The sequence below is a fragment of the Electrophorus electricus genome, chromosome 8, assembly GCF_041902795.1.
Source record: "Electrophorus electricus isolate QZ-2024a chromosome 8, ASM4190279v1, whole genome shotgun sequence".
NCBI lineage: Eukaryota > Metazoa > Chordata > Actinopteri > Gymnotiformes > Gymnotidae > Electrophorus > Electrophorus electricus.
Window position 1 is genome coordinate 13,004,240 of NC_137504.1, and position 16,006 is coordinate 13,020,245.

The 16,006-nt window shown below is 39.9% G+C and overlaps 1 protein-coding gene across 2 annotated transcripts in view; it reads right to left on the reverse strand.

Annotated features, from left to right (window-relative positions):
- Nucleotides 1-9,661: 9,661 nt before the first annotated feature.
- The window catches only part of gabrb4 (gamma-aminobutyric acid type A receptor subunit beta4), a 46,508-nt gene continuing 40,163 nt past the window's right edge, over nucleotides 9,662-16,006 (reverse strand). The window contains exons 9-10 of one of the 2 annotated variants that reach the window (XM_035527552.2): nucleotides 15,838-15,921; nucleotides 9,662-15,501 (exon numbers count right to left, since the gene is read on the reverse strand). In XM_035527552.2, coding sequence (XP_035383445.1) covers nucleotides 15,121-15,501; nucleotides 15,838-15,921 — 465 coding nt within the window. In that variant the 3' untranslated portion in view covers nucleotides 9,662-15,120. Of the gene's footprint in view, nucleotides 15,502-15,831; nucleotides 15,922-16,006 lie in introns of both variants that reach the window. The other variant, XM_027019457.3, reaches the window with a different exon arrangement.

Genomic DNA, 16,006 nt, shown 5'->3' on the forward strand with positions numbered 1-16,006 from the left:
GATTTAAAATAGCATTAGATGTTTTAAAAATGAAGGAAACACGATGCCAGATAACAAGTTCTTGCTGTGAACTCACAGTAACAGGGATTTCTTAAACCATGCTTATCTTTCCAAACCCTAATGGTCAACACCCTCAGAAACTCCAGTTGCAAACTGACACGTGACATCAAACTGACATTGCTTCTGCTGTGGTTTGATTTCACAGTGCTCATACACACAAGACTGACCCATTTCTGCTCCACTGTAATGGCATCCCTTTGATAATCAGGAATCAACTGATCTGTAATAAAAAAATGCAGCCTTTAATTATTTTAATGGCTATTAATTAAAGTAACAGACAAGCAAGTACATAGGCACGGCAAGAAGAACAATTCATTTTTCTAAATCACTGGCGACCATGAGGAGTGTCACCATTTTGAGTGAAGAACAATGAAGTGAGATCTACAGCGACAACACAAGCATCAAAACTACATTGTTGTGGAGCAGAAGAAGGTTGCTTCATTGAACAAATGCAGGTTCCTTTCGCCTAATGCTTATTGTTGGAGAAACATTTGAAGCAGGCAGAATGAATCTTCAGAGCCTTTATGGTGTCAACAAGCTCTGCGGTGGTGGTGGGATGGCATGGGAAATGCTTTAGGGCCCAGATATCTAACGATCAAATTGTTAGTATATCTGAACATCTCTGCGGACTATAGTTATGACACAGCATCCAAGCACGATGCATCCAGCTTCATCCAGAATCCATGCACAGACCAACTTATGCTGTTCTGGATGGACGGGGAGGTTCTAGTTGATACTAGAATTCAGCTCAGGCTGTGCAGCCATTTGAGCTATAACAGTTCCAGATGTGGTCTGGTTCACAGTCACACTTTATTTCTCTGCTTTACTTCCTAAACTGAGACCTTTAATCATCTATTCAAAGTAAAAGTACTCATTCAGAAATCCAGAACAGATGAAATGTCATGTGATATTATGGGTATATGAAATCTCTTTGAAATTTAGCATCATGCAAAGAGTGAGCAACAGATTGAGGAGTTGGACAAGGTCTTAAGTTATTATTATTATTATTATTATTATTATTATTATTATTATTATTATTATTAATAGTTAGCCTAATGATTCCACCTATAAAATGTCTAGAATTCTGGGTTAATCAAAAGAAAATGCCCAGATGTTTAAGAAAAAGAACAAGGGGCGCAAATATGTATTTCAGTTTTGAATACAGAAGTAGATATGGCAGAAAGGTTTATTGCATTACTGAGAAATAGAAACCTCTTATCTAATTGTATAAAGGCTCACACCCAAATACTGTGATGCTGGTATATTTGTGTAGCCAGGTCTGACTAAATACATGAGTTAATGGTTAACGCGGGCGACTGAATTGGAGTCATTTTACCCGTAGATGTAACCATTTGGCCAGTGGTTTCTTGCTATTGAAAACTAAAATGTTACGTCTGAGGCCATGTTCACTAGGTACAGATTTTTAATCTTTTGTGAAAGTGACAAGGTACTCAGTCAAGAAGCAACGCCTTACTTTGCATAGGAAGGGGGCTAAACTGTTTTAAGTGTTCTAAAGTTGTGATGCAGCCCTGTAAACCAGTATGAGTGTGATGTGCCATAGAAAAGATTTCTTTTACTGTTTGAGGAGGGGGAGGGTTTGAATTTATTTCATTATGAAACCAGTCCTGTTGTAATAGCAAGAGGGTTAACCCAGACACAGGAACAGCAGGACCAATGCCTATTGAAGATGCTACTTACAGGTGCGATTGACTAGTCATCAGGGGCACAAATATGAGAGTGCTTCATCAACTGTATGAATTTATAAAGAATAGAACAGGAATTCTATAAGCAAAAGAAATACATTTGTACACCTATTTTGCTATCATAATGCACTGATGGTGTGTATAACAGACAATGCCAAGTATAACCTAGGAGGCCTTATCATGGTACAAATAGTTTTCACTAGTGAGACTAAGGGCTCTGTGAGGATGTTGGAGCTGAATGATTTCATGTCAGTGCATTCTAGAATCCAGGCATGTCATCTAAAGGAGTGGACATTTCTGTCACAGTTCCTAAACTCAGGGTTGCCATGGAAATGCTCTCCACTGTTCCACTGTTATCCTTAGAGAACTTCAAAACACAAAGAACGCTTTCAGAGATATTCTTCTGAGGCTGATCAACAATAAAAAGCTTGCTAAATAATTTTCAATTTATTCCTGAGGAAGGTTGAAAACAAACATTTTGAAAATGGTAAGAGGTTAATGTATAAAAAACAATAATTTTTGTGAAATTAGATATTTATCAAAACAGCCTGAAAACATTTTTTTCTTCTTTCTAGGATGGGATTGATTTTCCTAGATTTCACAAACTCCATAAAAGGCTTCTCTTTGATTTTAAGAAACCTGGACAGGTATTCCAGCAGAACAGATGAGGCTGGACCGAGGACCTAGCCTTGTCCCAGCCTGCTCATGGCAACATGGCACCGTCTAGGTCTGGAGTGTCCTGTCCCCACTGCCACCACTGCCGCAGGCATCATAGGAGATACCTGAGGAGGCAGCTCCATCTGTGTGAGAAGCAGAGAGATCGATTGGCGCACCTCTGACAGCTCAGATCCCCCAAGTCTTGCCAGGTGAACAACCTCAGAGATCCATGTAGTATAAGAACAGATTAATAAAAAGAAGTTAGGTCCATGAATGTGAACTCCAAAAAGCCCAGAATTAAACCACTCCAGAAAATGCCTAATGCCACGATACTATACACAGGCACAAATATAGCAGCTCAGGCCTGACTATTGCTAGAGGGTCTTAGCAACTTTAACTCTGTCTTGTTGCTTTTCAGGGAAGGGACACATAAGAAAGCTCATGCTACAAAATGTAAAGGGTGGCTCTGTTTGCCCACGGCCCATGTGGGAAGTGATCAGACCAAGCTGCAATGGCTCCCCTACCCCTCTCCAGCTGGTGTTTAGGATGATCCCGGCTACTGCTCCTGTAGCAGAAGCCCACCAGGAAGTAACTGAAACTGGGAATGGTGCAGAGGGTGACGTGGCTGCTGCGCCTTCTATAGGCTGTCGGCAGCGATGTGCCGAGGCCCCAGTGACTTCCTGTCTCTCTCCCCCCCCCCCCAAGAGAGCCACAAGACGAGAGACCAGTTGTTTTTCTAATTAAAGTCGAATAGAATAACCAGTGGTTATAATAAATATGTTTCATATCCGCAAAAACGTCTTGGCGTCCTCGTAATCAACTAAGTGTAAGGAAATTTGCCCGTAAGTCTTGTGAGAATATCATCTGCCAGTACATTTACCAGGGTCACATATAACTTGCTTCTCCTTCATTGACTTTTATGGCCTCTTCAAATGATTTTGGTCAGCCACTGTCAATGTTTAGGAAAATTATATACTTTTCCTCATATGCCTTCAGAAAAATTAAGATTTTACAGCTACCCTTATAGTCCATTAAATAATAGGGACAGTAAATTACCTAATGAGATGAAAACACATTTGCTCCATTCACATGAAAAACATATGCTAATAGATTCGAAGGGTTATTATTGTTTATTTTAACCCAGGCACCCCTATGAAAGAAATGTAAAAAAATTAGCTTCAACCTTTGTGCCAGCAGAGGGCACTGTTGTTTAAAGGAAGTCAACCGGCCCTAATGTTCCGGAGTCACCGGGCACTGGAAGTCGAGTCATGACAACAAAGGCAAGCTTGCGTCTCAGTCGACGACATGTTTCACGTCTCCCTTCCTCCTGGGAAGCTATGCCAGACATCAGACGTGATTACACTCCCTCCCATTCTCTCCTCTTCTGTCACAGTGGGGGCCCCACAGGTGTGCGTCCCACACCCTGACACGAGGCTCAAAATCGCAGCACATGAGCTGGACATTCCTGTTTGCACCTGGTTTGGTAGCCACATTGGACAAGAGGAAACAAGGCACCATCAAGGGAAGGAACCACCCAGTTTCAATAAAAACGGCTGTAGTCAGGGGCAGTGTGTGTTTGTTTGAAACAAAGAGCAAATTGAAAGAGAATTACTTGGGTATGAGAGCCAATCCTTAATGTCATTTGGGAACAAAATGTTTAATTTTTAGCGTTTGGCAGGCGTTTTCGGAAGGTCAGTGCGTATTGTATGATAGACTGAAAAGGAAAGAATGGATGTAGCAGAGAGAAAGATCGAGAGTAATAGAGTGAGGGAGAAATGGATTCACTAGTGCAGCAGTGGTCATATGGTATGAATAAAAGGACGCTCAGGTCTTAATATTTTATCAGACGCATTGCTTTTCTGCTCACTTCATTCCTGAGAGAGAGAGAGAGAGAGAGAGAGAGAGAGAGAGAGAGAGAGAGAGAGAGAGAGAGAGAGAGAGAGAGAGAGAGAGAGAGAGTGGGGCGGGGGTTGAAGAGGACACTAGGGAATTGACTGCAACAGAACAGAATGCCAATAGTCCCCTGCTGAACATCTCAAAATGGAGGCTTGTCATGTTATGATGGTGGGGTAGTCAGACACATCCTAAATTCTGTGTGCAATTTTCACTTAAGGAGGTCACATTAGCAGTGACTGTTATGCAGTGTGTCAAAATATTATACATTCCATACAGAAATATAGCATACATGGTAGAATCTAAGCGCTGAATTAGCTCTTGCAGGTTTGCAGAGAATTAACTTGGTCTCAGCAGGACTAGCCCTTCACAGAATACTCAGAATATGCCATCACAGAATACTCAAAACACTGGTGCTGTTATGCCTCTAAATATTAACAGGCAGACATGTTGTAGACCTGCCTGACCACACTTAAGGCAGACATGTCATAGACCGGCCTTACCACAAATAAGGCAGACATGAAGACCTGCTTTACCACACATAAGGCAGACTTGTAGATCTGCCTTAAAACACATAAAGCAAACATGTTGTAGATCATCACTGACATGCTGACTGGAAATATTTAGACTTCACATACAATGCTCTTGGTGGTCATGCGGAGACATTTCAAGCTTCCTGCATGATACCTCACTATACCCGTAGACCATCTGTGATTTTGATTTCTGCAACACAAAGTCCCCTTCTCCTTATTAAGCCCCATTATAAACAACATTGTGTTGGCTGTTATTTAGTTTTTGTTGTGTTAAATTTACATGGATCCCCTATTAATTCACCCCAAAACTGCCCAAACTCAGCTCAAAACAGCATTAAAGGACCTTTGGAAGCCTTGAAAATGTCTGGCCACTCACAAGACATTTCATTCCCTTGAGCAGTCTTCCAAGTCTATTTATAGCTTGAAAGACCATCACAGATCTGTCTACGAGACATCTGACTGCCTGCTTGGCTTTTATCAAGTACTACTCTGAAGACTTTTTTACTATAGCGCAAAGCTACATTATTCTGACTTGGAGAAAAAAAGTGTATCAAGACATAAATGTGCTATAACTGATTAAAATGTGAGGTGAAGAAAACCCACAGATATGTAATCCAATGTTATGGAGAACCTGCAGAACAAAATATGAGCTTCAAGGTGAAATACACAAGCAAAGGAAAGCTTTTATAGAGCATCATGAGTGACCCCATAAAAATCCGAGCTTTTACCCACTTTTTCTAGGTAAAACTTCTTGAAAATCAAATTTTCAGTCTGTAAATTTGATACACTAATATTTTATGACTTTGTCATGTGAAAGCCTGGAAACTAAAAATTCAAGTAGACTTTCAGAATCACAATGGGCCTCATCTTTGGTGCCATTCTTCAGGAAGAGAGAAACCCGAGATATGGATCACATGGATATTAAAGACACGGAAAAGCTTACATTACTTTTTCCTCCTTCGTTTTAGAACCAGCCTCCCACTCCACCATTCACCCCCTCCACAGAACAGCCATCAATTTCTGGACCCATGTTAATGCACCCTTTCAATATTTGATGTTTTTATATTGAGCGCTGACAATAGAACATGGAAACGGAAAGCACATTTTGCTACTCTGGTTCTTCTGCATGTCTCCTTAATATAGCCATGTAAGTGCATCTGCCCCGCTGGGAATGCTTTCAAAAGCCTCTTTTACACCGCAGGGCCAAGTGGTTCGAAGTACGGACAGTAACTGTTCCAGTCTCATTTCCACATGAACATGGTTCAGCCCCATGGAACCTTTACAAATGGTGCTCAGCACACTTTTCTTAGCATGGTTAGCTAACTGAGCTCAGAGCTGCATACAACCATATGGGTGAGATAGCTTAAGGGTGTAGGGCTCTGCTCTACACAAATGGCGCTAAGCTTCTTCTTGTTGCTTTCTCTCTCGTTGCCAGCGTTCAGGATTTGAATAAGTCTTGCACATGTTAAAATACCAAAAAAAAAACCCCACTAAAAATTAGCCATTAGCCAATCTCCCAATCTCATCAAAAACACTGTTTAGTGCCATAATTATGATGAGAATCCATCACCGCCTAAAATGCTTCCTAGTCCCGATTTCCAGCACAACATGTCTCAGGAGTCCAGAACAGTGCCGAATGGCCTGACAAAGACTTCGCAGCTGTTTGGCCCCACAGTAGAAAATAAGCTTAAGTTTCCCGGCGCAAGAAAGAAGAGGGGCGGTGCATAGATGCCTTTTTCCAACTGTTTCCTCAACGTCCTTGACAAAGTTCCCCTAGTTGCACCTTGAAACACATGAACCTCAGGGAGAGGTTGTGAGAGAATGAAATGCAGAGCGATGCTGATCTTGTGTTTTGTATAAGCATCTTTTAGGGGGTGGTCCTTCCAGCTCCGTCCATCTCAAAGAGTCTGGTATTTCGTACATGGGTCAGTTAATTTGCGTAGCAAAAACACTCCTTTCAAGAGTACAAGTACAGAATAGTCCTCTGGGATTTGATGATGGAATGGAATCTGCAAACTGTGATCAGGATTCCTCTCACCTCAAACTTCCATACCATGTACAGGGGCATCATAATGATCATCTGGACAGATGTGAGTAATTTCATTGTAGGCAACATGTATCTGTGTCCAAAACCCATCCAAAGTAAACATACAAAACACATGTTGTATACTTTTTATCACATAATCCTTTGTCAGGCGGTGGTACTATTTTGGCAGTTCCTAATGGGCAGTTCAGTATAATACAGCGATGGGTCACAGCACTGTACTAATATTCTACTGAAAAATAGTTTAGCATTTTCCCAACTTACCACAAATATAATCATGAATTCAAGCACATGTTACACATGGGAAAAGACGAAACTGTGCAGTGCTATGGACCACCAGGGCCCAAAGACATCCTAGATACTAATATTCAAATTAGCTTAACAAATCATGCAAATAGTACAAGCACACTCAAATACATCCATAATACTATTTACAGAAAGTCTGCTGATGACCTAAGCTCATTGAGCACCTCTATGTGTATGCTGCACACAAATTCAGTTTCAGTTTCTCCCTACAGCATTTTCATTACACTACACCTTGCTCTGAAGTGAACAGCCTTGTCCAAGTTTGCTGTCATTATGGGGCAAAGATAACACTCTTTCAGCAAGGATTCTGATGGTTCTTTATTCAGGACCAAGGGTTGGGGAGGGGTATATCCTTAGTAATGTGTCATGATTATAATCAAATTCAGATTGATTATACAAGACATTGCTATGGTCTTTTCTTATTTATGCTTGTTTTTTTTCTTAGTTTTAACCTGTTAACCTGTATTTCCTTGCTACTCAGCAGCCCTTACAAGAACAAAAGAAAAAGAAAGAAAATTACAAGGTGAAGACCTGCAGCAGGTTTTTAGAATCAAAATGGCAAAAAGAACCTGTCTTTACATTGTTTTCCAAAAAGTAATGATTTACCATTTGGGGACTAATTGGTACAAATAAATATATCAAACTGAAAGAAATCAAATGGAACCATTAGTCCACAAATGGTAAATGAAAAGACTTCTACATTGTGGTTCTTTACTGTATAAGCCTTTATTTGTAAAAAGTCAGTTGGTTAATTATAACCCTTTTTTTGTACCACATACTGTTACATTTTGCATTAGTAAAAAACACATTTTGCTCAAACACCTAGAAAAGCTGAGTGACACCATTACATTAATTGGCACTGGAAAAAGGGGAAAAAAAGAAAAAAAAGTTATTACAACTTCATACTTTACAGATGTTGATTTCATGAAGACAAATTATACCCCAAAATGAATCATAACACCTCAATATATTAACAGAATCAAAACCAAGAGGTTAATGTAAACAGAACCAGTACAACACAAGAACAAAAGGCATTTTACTCTCAGGGCAGGGATGTAAAGTAGAAATATATTTCCTTTTTATGAGAAAACAACAACCATAAGAGTTAACGATTCCTTAAAAAATACAACAAACACAGGCAACTACAAATAAAACAAAACAATACTGAATAATGATTTAATTTCTAAATCAGAGATGGGCTGGTTGCCTTAGATAAGTCATATTTGCCAATTTTCCAATAGGAGATTTGCTGTCTAAATTACTCATTTCACTCATAAATTACTCATTACTTCAAGTTCACGACAATTGGAGTATTTGGCTGAACCACTGAACTACTGCCGAGCTAAATGAAATGACTGAGCCATTCCTTTTTACCAACTCAGATTTCACTCCATACTGGTGTAAAATCCATAATGGTTTATCATAGCAGTCTTGCATTCTCATGGCTTAAGTTCTGGTGCCACCGATGATCCGTTATATCCTATCAGTTCTAGAAGATGCTAGGAGAACACTCTACCTTGATCTAATGGCTTACTAGGCATCTATCTATCTATTCATAATTGTGTGTGATACATAAAAAGCAAGAAAGGATGACGATGTGCGCATTCCTTAATTTTTATTTTCCTTAGTAATTTTGTCCAGTGCACCCCAGCTCTCTTAATTTCCCAGTTTAAAACTTTACAGTTTGAGGTTAGATCTCTGCCAACAAGGAGTGCAGCTAAAACATCAGCACATCAGCATTAAATCCTTTCTCTACTTGCATGTGAGGATGGACATATGACCAGTTTAAAATACAAAAGAATTATGAAAATAAACCTTTCGGAAAACTTAAGTCATGCAAAACAAAACCGGGATCTTTTTTCTGTCTTTTTTTCCATTTTCTTTTTCGGAGGTTTCGTTTGCAGAAGTTATGCAGGTGCTGCAAAAGCGGTCCATGCCTGTCACTGTGAGGCTAGCTGATACTACCAACTGCCCTGTTTAGTTCATGCATTAAGAAATATATGTGAAAGATATCATATTTACAATACAATTCACATGTAATTACACATATACACAAGAGGCAAGAAAAATTCACATTGAAATCAGTTCAACAGTTTTTTCTTTCTTTTCTCATGTTTTGTGGTGAAAGACAAAAACAATATACTCAAGTAAAACCTCTTTGATGGTATCTAGTGTTTATGTTAATGGAATGGAAATATTGAGGGTTTGTTAAAGTCAGTGGAATAATGTGTATGGAATGGAGGATGAGATTGCTATTCGTTCGCCATTGTCACAGAATGTTTTTTTTTTGCCCCGCCCCATCCCTGATATCATATAAAGCTCTCTCTCTCTCTCTCTCACACACACACACACCCACACCCACACCCACTATATATATATATATATATATATATATATATATATATATATATATATATATATATATATATATATATATATATATATATATACACACACATACACACACACATACACACACACACACACACACACACACAAAAGTAAGTTAAAATCAAATAAATTTTAGTTATTCCTAAACAATTAAGAACCATTAAGACACAGAACAATTCAGTGAAGCAAGTCTAACACTATGACACATTCTCCAAGAAAGGCCAACAATCACCTCAATGACCAGAGTGCTACCTTGACATAATGTCATTCGTAAGTCTCTTAGTAAAATGTTCCTCACGTGGGTACTGTTTCAGCTTGGCATGTCCATCGTTGTCGATGGAAACGGTGACAGCGAATGCAATGATATCTGCATCTGCCACATGAAATGCTTATTCTCAAAAGAGTGCTTAAGCTTTGTAATTTAAAAAAGTTCTCAAAAGTTTGACCATGTTTTATTTAAGATTGTGGATAGGTTAGTATTGAGAGTCATTTTTCCCTCTCCTTCTCACAGTTTTAAAGGTACACAACATGACAAAACTCCCAGATACTAGGAGTATTACAGCCTTTGTGATGCTACCATGTCAGCAAAATAGCATCATTGTCTTGTTCCTCAGAACACTGAAGATACAGAGCAATACTGTCAACTTCAAACTGTCCACTAGACACGGAAAGGGAAGGTGATTACTCATTTTAAGACCTGTTCATACCAAACTGATCAAATAGAGGACAATAATGCTATGTCAGTTTGAACAGAGAGGAAACCAAGGAAACGTGTTAGAAGAGTTCCTTTTTTGGAGTGTAATCACATGAGCGGGCGTGTCCTTTTCAATATATGTCAGAATTCTTCTACTGAGCAAACAACACAAAAATGAGCAGCAGGACATGACTATAGTGGTTAGCTGTAAGGCAAGGACTGCCACAAAACATACACCTCCTTTCCAGTTTGGTGTTGCTACATGTATCTGAGTAATTTGGCCAGCTGACCACTGTAAACTAGCATATCGGTCTTAGATGTTGATTCCAGCGTTGACATGAAACTGTGAACTTTCAAATAAACAATTTATGCTAATGTACTTTGCTAAGTGACACGCTGACATAAGTGACATTCTCAGCTTTAGACTGCATTTAAACTGTGATAGTTTTTGTTTAATTTCTAGAAAAGCTAGGTGATTACAGATGTAAACTAGCAATATTGTTCTCTAAACTGAGTTCTATTTCACATGGCTCCTAATTTTGACAGTGTCAACAAAAGTACTTCACTGTGTGAGTCTCAAACATGGATCCAGTGAAACAGATGAACATGCTAACAAGGGATCTTAACTGATGCTGGCCATTACTATAGCAAGTTTTATTTTCTCTGGGAAATACTTTTGCAGCATATTTAGAATGATATATACATTTCACTATTAGGCGATTTATCAAGATTTATACTAGTCTAAAATGAACATCATTGTTAAACATGTTTGCAGCAACCAACATTGTCTTGGATTTACCTCAGTCTACAATTGATCCTTAATTGATAAATCAGTGACTTACCATGATTATAATGACTCTTATGACCATTAAGGCTTGAACTGACTTGCTGTGTGGTATTTGCATTGTATTGCTCTGATATACTGGTATACGTGTAAAAATGCTTCCGTAATCTAATTAAGGCAAATCTTGCAGGGCAATCAATGGTGCCCACAAACCAGCATTCTATCTAAAATTTGACCAAGTTCAAGGTTCAGTTGGTCACTGTGAATTCGCCGAGTGCTGGTGCTACAAGAACATGTTGATACTCAACATAATATCTAATGTCTATAGATGACACGCTGATTGGCTTGACAGTCCATAAAGCCAAAACTTCCACTCTCTGTTCTTAGTTATCATAGAAATCATCATGGTAATCCTTAGAGAAAGTGCCATGACATGTCAGTATGGCACAGGGTGACTACATTGCAATGCAACAATCCTCTGCTCTGTTCACTGCTCAGCCCTTATCAATTTTGATTGGCTGAGAACAGATACATCCTGACCAATAACATTTCAGATTTTGTGGCACATTTAACTGAGTATCACAGAGTAAGAGTGCATAGAAACTGCAAATAAGGTGGGTGATTAATAAGTATTAATAGATGAGTAATTTGACCGATAAAGTAGGAAAATCATTTTGTTCCTGAACATAAGACATTAAGTGAGGGACTTTTGTTAAATAGCTTAAGCCAAGCTACAGAATAGTTTACTTAATGGAAAATTCTCTACTGAAAACCCAATCATTGAATAGGCTTAATCTGAGTATATTCATATTTAAACAAATTACTCTAGCTACTCCAGAAAATTTCTGTTGATTACAGACAATCTATCATTCTATCAAATGTTTAATTTTTGTTCTAGGGTCAATTACTAAAAGAGAAATAGTCTACCTTAGATAAGTTGCTATCTGATTGATAAATTTACAGTGCACTTATATTTGATGTAAAAATATATTTTTCTCCTCTTTTTTTGTCAGTTTGTGCAGTCTCATTATTTAAAGGCAGGGGCAGTCACATGGGATGAGAGCATGTTGGCATGTGTGCATGCTACCAAGCATTCAAGCAATGTCAACTTTTTCAATGGCCTATGAATTCATAAGCAAAGAAAAACCCTGTTTCCTGCCTTGTCTTTCCATTTTCCAAAGTCACAGAAACCATCTATCACGATTTGACAGTTCAGCTTTCCTCACATAGCAATCACAGATGATTGTTTTAGCATTCACAAACTAGCCCATGTTATGTCCACATGGATCAGAATGAGCAATGCAAGTTAAACTTACTAACTTATCCGTATCACATGCATGAGTGATATCACCTTTAATACCATCAAACTCCTCTTTTTTGACAATGTTGGGGCTTTGCCTTTCAATATGTATCTTTCAGACAGTTAACTAAATGTCTACTCATGTGTTTCTACTTTGAAACTGTAACAAGCCAAGACCTTCATTACATAGTTCACTTTCCCAAAATTCCATTGCAGGGTACCTAGTTTCCATTGTCATTTATCCACTTACTGAGTTTAAATGCAGCTTTGCTACATTTGAGATGTACATATTCTCCAGCTTGCACTTAGTACCGACCAAGTCCTGCAGTCACTTTGCTCCTGGAGGACATGGAAGGATTAATGCAAAAGCCATAATTAACTCCAACATGCTCAAGTCCTAAAAACTTTACTCAACAGCCTTTAACAGACTAGTACCAATGATTTCCTTTACCCTGCACAATAATGTCCTTGTTTCCTTTGCTCCCTAAAGCAAGAATACCATATTAGTGGTCTGACGATCTATCTCTCTCTATTAGGCTTAGTTGAGCCATGTTGCATGGAGTGGTATGGTGCAATGAGGAAGAGTTGAGAGCTGGAGGACTCTGCTGGGCTCTGAGGACTGAGACCTGCTCAGGACATCTTCCACCGGGACTAACAGCAGAGTCATGGGCCCTCAACCCACCCTGTCATGTGATGGCGAAGGTCCACTAGATCCCAAAGCCATACTCCTGCAACCTGCATGCCATACTTCACCATGGATGGACTTGGCTCTGCTGTGAGAGGCGCCACCTAGCTGCCATCAGCCTGTGCATGCATCGTGAGCAGCCGAAACACAGATGCCGAGGGAGTCTGGCCTTTGAATGTAGGCTGGATGGAGATACAGGTGGCACCCCAGCGGGCATCTGGGGCTCAAAAGGACAAGCATGTGGAGCAGACTTGTGGTGGTCATGTACTGATGGACAGAGGTCTGCTGAAAGTCCTCCGGAAGCTTTGTTGCATGACAGGGTGCATGGAACTCTAAACAGATGTGGTCAGGGAGGCAGAGGAAATAAGACAAAATAAATAGGAATGGAATAAGAATGGATTATAGGCCTTTTTGGTTGTCACTTCAGTTCATGGCTTTTAGCGTACATCTCATTTTGCCCCGTAAAGACTCAGAAGCTCTTTTTTTTCCTGATCGTGCTGATGTCATCAGTCTTTGGGATCAAATCCTAAGATGTGTAACATCAGGGCTGTGGGTGGAGTTACGGTAAGGTGAAAGGTCAAAGGACTGAGGACTGTTTGTCCATCTTTTACATCAATGATCGACTGAGGATACCTCCTTCAGGTTTTAGACAGGCACATTTTTAGAGTAACCAAAAACAACAGCATGAATCGCTTTCTGGATGGGCCACGACAACATGTGCGTTACCATGTACAGTTTCAGGTCACACTGTGGGCTGGTCACCCAACTTAAACATGAAACAGATTAAAAACAATGACCACCTCTCTTGTTTTAATACACAATGTTCTTTTCTTTTTCTTTTTTTTCTTTTTTTGTACATCTTCATGTAGTTAATGGACTAACTTCAAATCCAAGCTTTGACAAACAACTGTAGCTCACCATGGTCCCCTCATGTCCTCACACAACACAAAGCCATATATGATATTCATGAGTACTGTATCTACAAAACAGATGGATTCCACTAGGAACAAGAATAAAGTAAGAGTGCAATTATACTACCTAACCATGTCACTGAGGATACTGAGTGAATGTACACTTGATGCCTTTTTTTTCTTTTCTCGAAACAAAACAAACAACAAATGAACAATGCATATCTGTGGCTCATTATCTAGCAATGCGCTAACTCTAGAACTCTATGTTTAAGTAATGCTCTCCCCAAAACACTGGGTTTTTCAAGAGAAAATAATAGCAACCAGAGTAGTCATAATCCTTAGGACCAGAATGAAAAATAGGAATCGCTCACAAAAAACTTCATGAAGAGAGAAATGAAAAGAAGACTCTGGGCAGGGCTTGGTGGTTTTCAGTCGCGGGATGGCCGTCCAATGTAAACCAAATGACCAGAGCTCCGAGAATATCCGAGAAAGAGAAACGCGGTCTCTCGCAAAAAATCAAGGGTAGGACACATAATCCAAAACATGTTGCTGTACAGCGTAGAAATGGACAATTCCGTAAGTCTCTTTCATGGGAGACAAGGAGGTAAGAGGGAGCAGTGAGTGGAATGGGGGTCGGGTTGGGGCAGTGGGATGGGAGGGTATTCTACACAGTCAGTGGCCAAAAGCATACAAGCCATCACTGTTTTCATGAGCTGCAGTTGGAAAAGGCTGATTTCAGTGTGTACCAATAAAAAGCCAATGAGACGCTCTGATATGTCCTTTTGTGTATCTTGCAATCTTTCTTTTAGCAAAAATATCATGCAGTCTTTAGTTCCAAACCCTCTGGGGGGTGGGGGGAGGTTTGTTTTTATGTTGGTATGTTTGTTTGTAGCTTCAGAAGAAAAAGAAATTAAAATGCTTCAAATGTTTGTCTCGCATTATTCTTAAACATTCAAGTCAGTCTATATAATACTTTTTTTTTACATTGGAAAAGTCCTTTCGATTTTTTACACATGTGTATATAGAAATATAATATATAGAAATATGCATATACATATGTATGAACTTTTCCTATATGTGTATACATATTTTCCAATTGTATCAAAGCCAATTCAATGTGCTCTCAAAATATGGCCCATGTTTCCTAGAAGGATGCGCATCAATTCACATAGTACAACCAGTAGATAAGGTTGAAGAATCCGAATGTGATGGGGAAGATCACCCGGGACCATTTGTCAATGGTGCTGACATCCGTCAGGTTGGGGATCTTGAGCTTCAGCTTCGATGACCGCCTCCGCAGGCGGCAGTTGGCGCGGGCGCGCATGGCGCTGCGGTCCAGCGAGTGGTGGCCAAAGCCATCGCGCGACGAGGAAGCACCACCCGCGCCGCCGCCACCGGCTGGCTTGCGGAACTGCACGCCAGAGCTGTCAAACGACAGCACCGAGTTCCGCGAGTCACTCATGCTGCCGCCCACGTCCGACGGCATGACCTCGTTGTTCATCTCCAGCGTAGTGAGCAGGATGTTGCCGTACGCATCCACCTTGAGGAGACCAGAGAGGAGAGAGAACGAGGGAGAGAGACAGAAAGAGAGAGAGAGAAAAAGCAGCGGTCACTGGCGGGGGGGGGGGCGTCTTGGGACAGTGGTCCTAAAGTATCTCAGAGACATCTGACTTGCCTCACAGTGTAGTGACTCATGCAAATGCAATGGTGATACCATGCCACATTTACAATGAACAATACTTGGAAGAAACTACAGAACTTTACAGAGCTTCACTCAGAACATCATGGCTGACACACAAACATTTGTTAATGGAATTGTATGAGCTGAATCTGCAGGCTTGCAGCTATTATGAGTTCTAAATGCATGTACCCTCACTTTTCTTTGTTCTTCGAGATACAGATTTCTCCGCTGTGTATATGACCTGAGGGTGTTGGTTTGAAACGGCGCTGAAATGGAGTCCTTGCAATGTGAAAGGAAAGATGAAAAGAACATTAAAATGTCCATAAAAACTTTGACAGTCAAGCATCAAGCAACATTTTTTTGT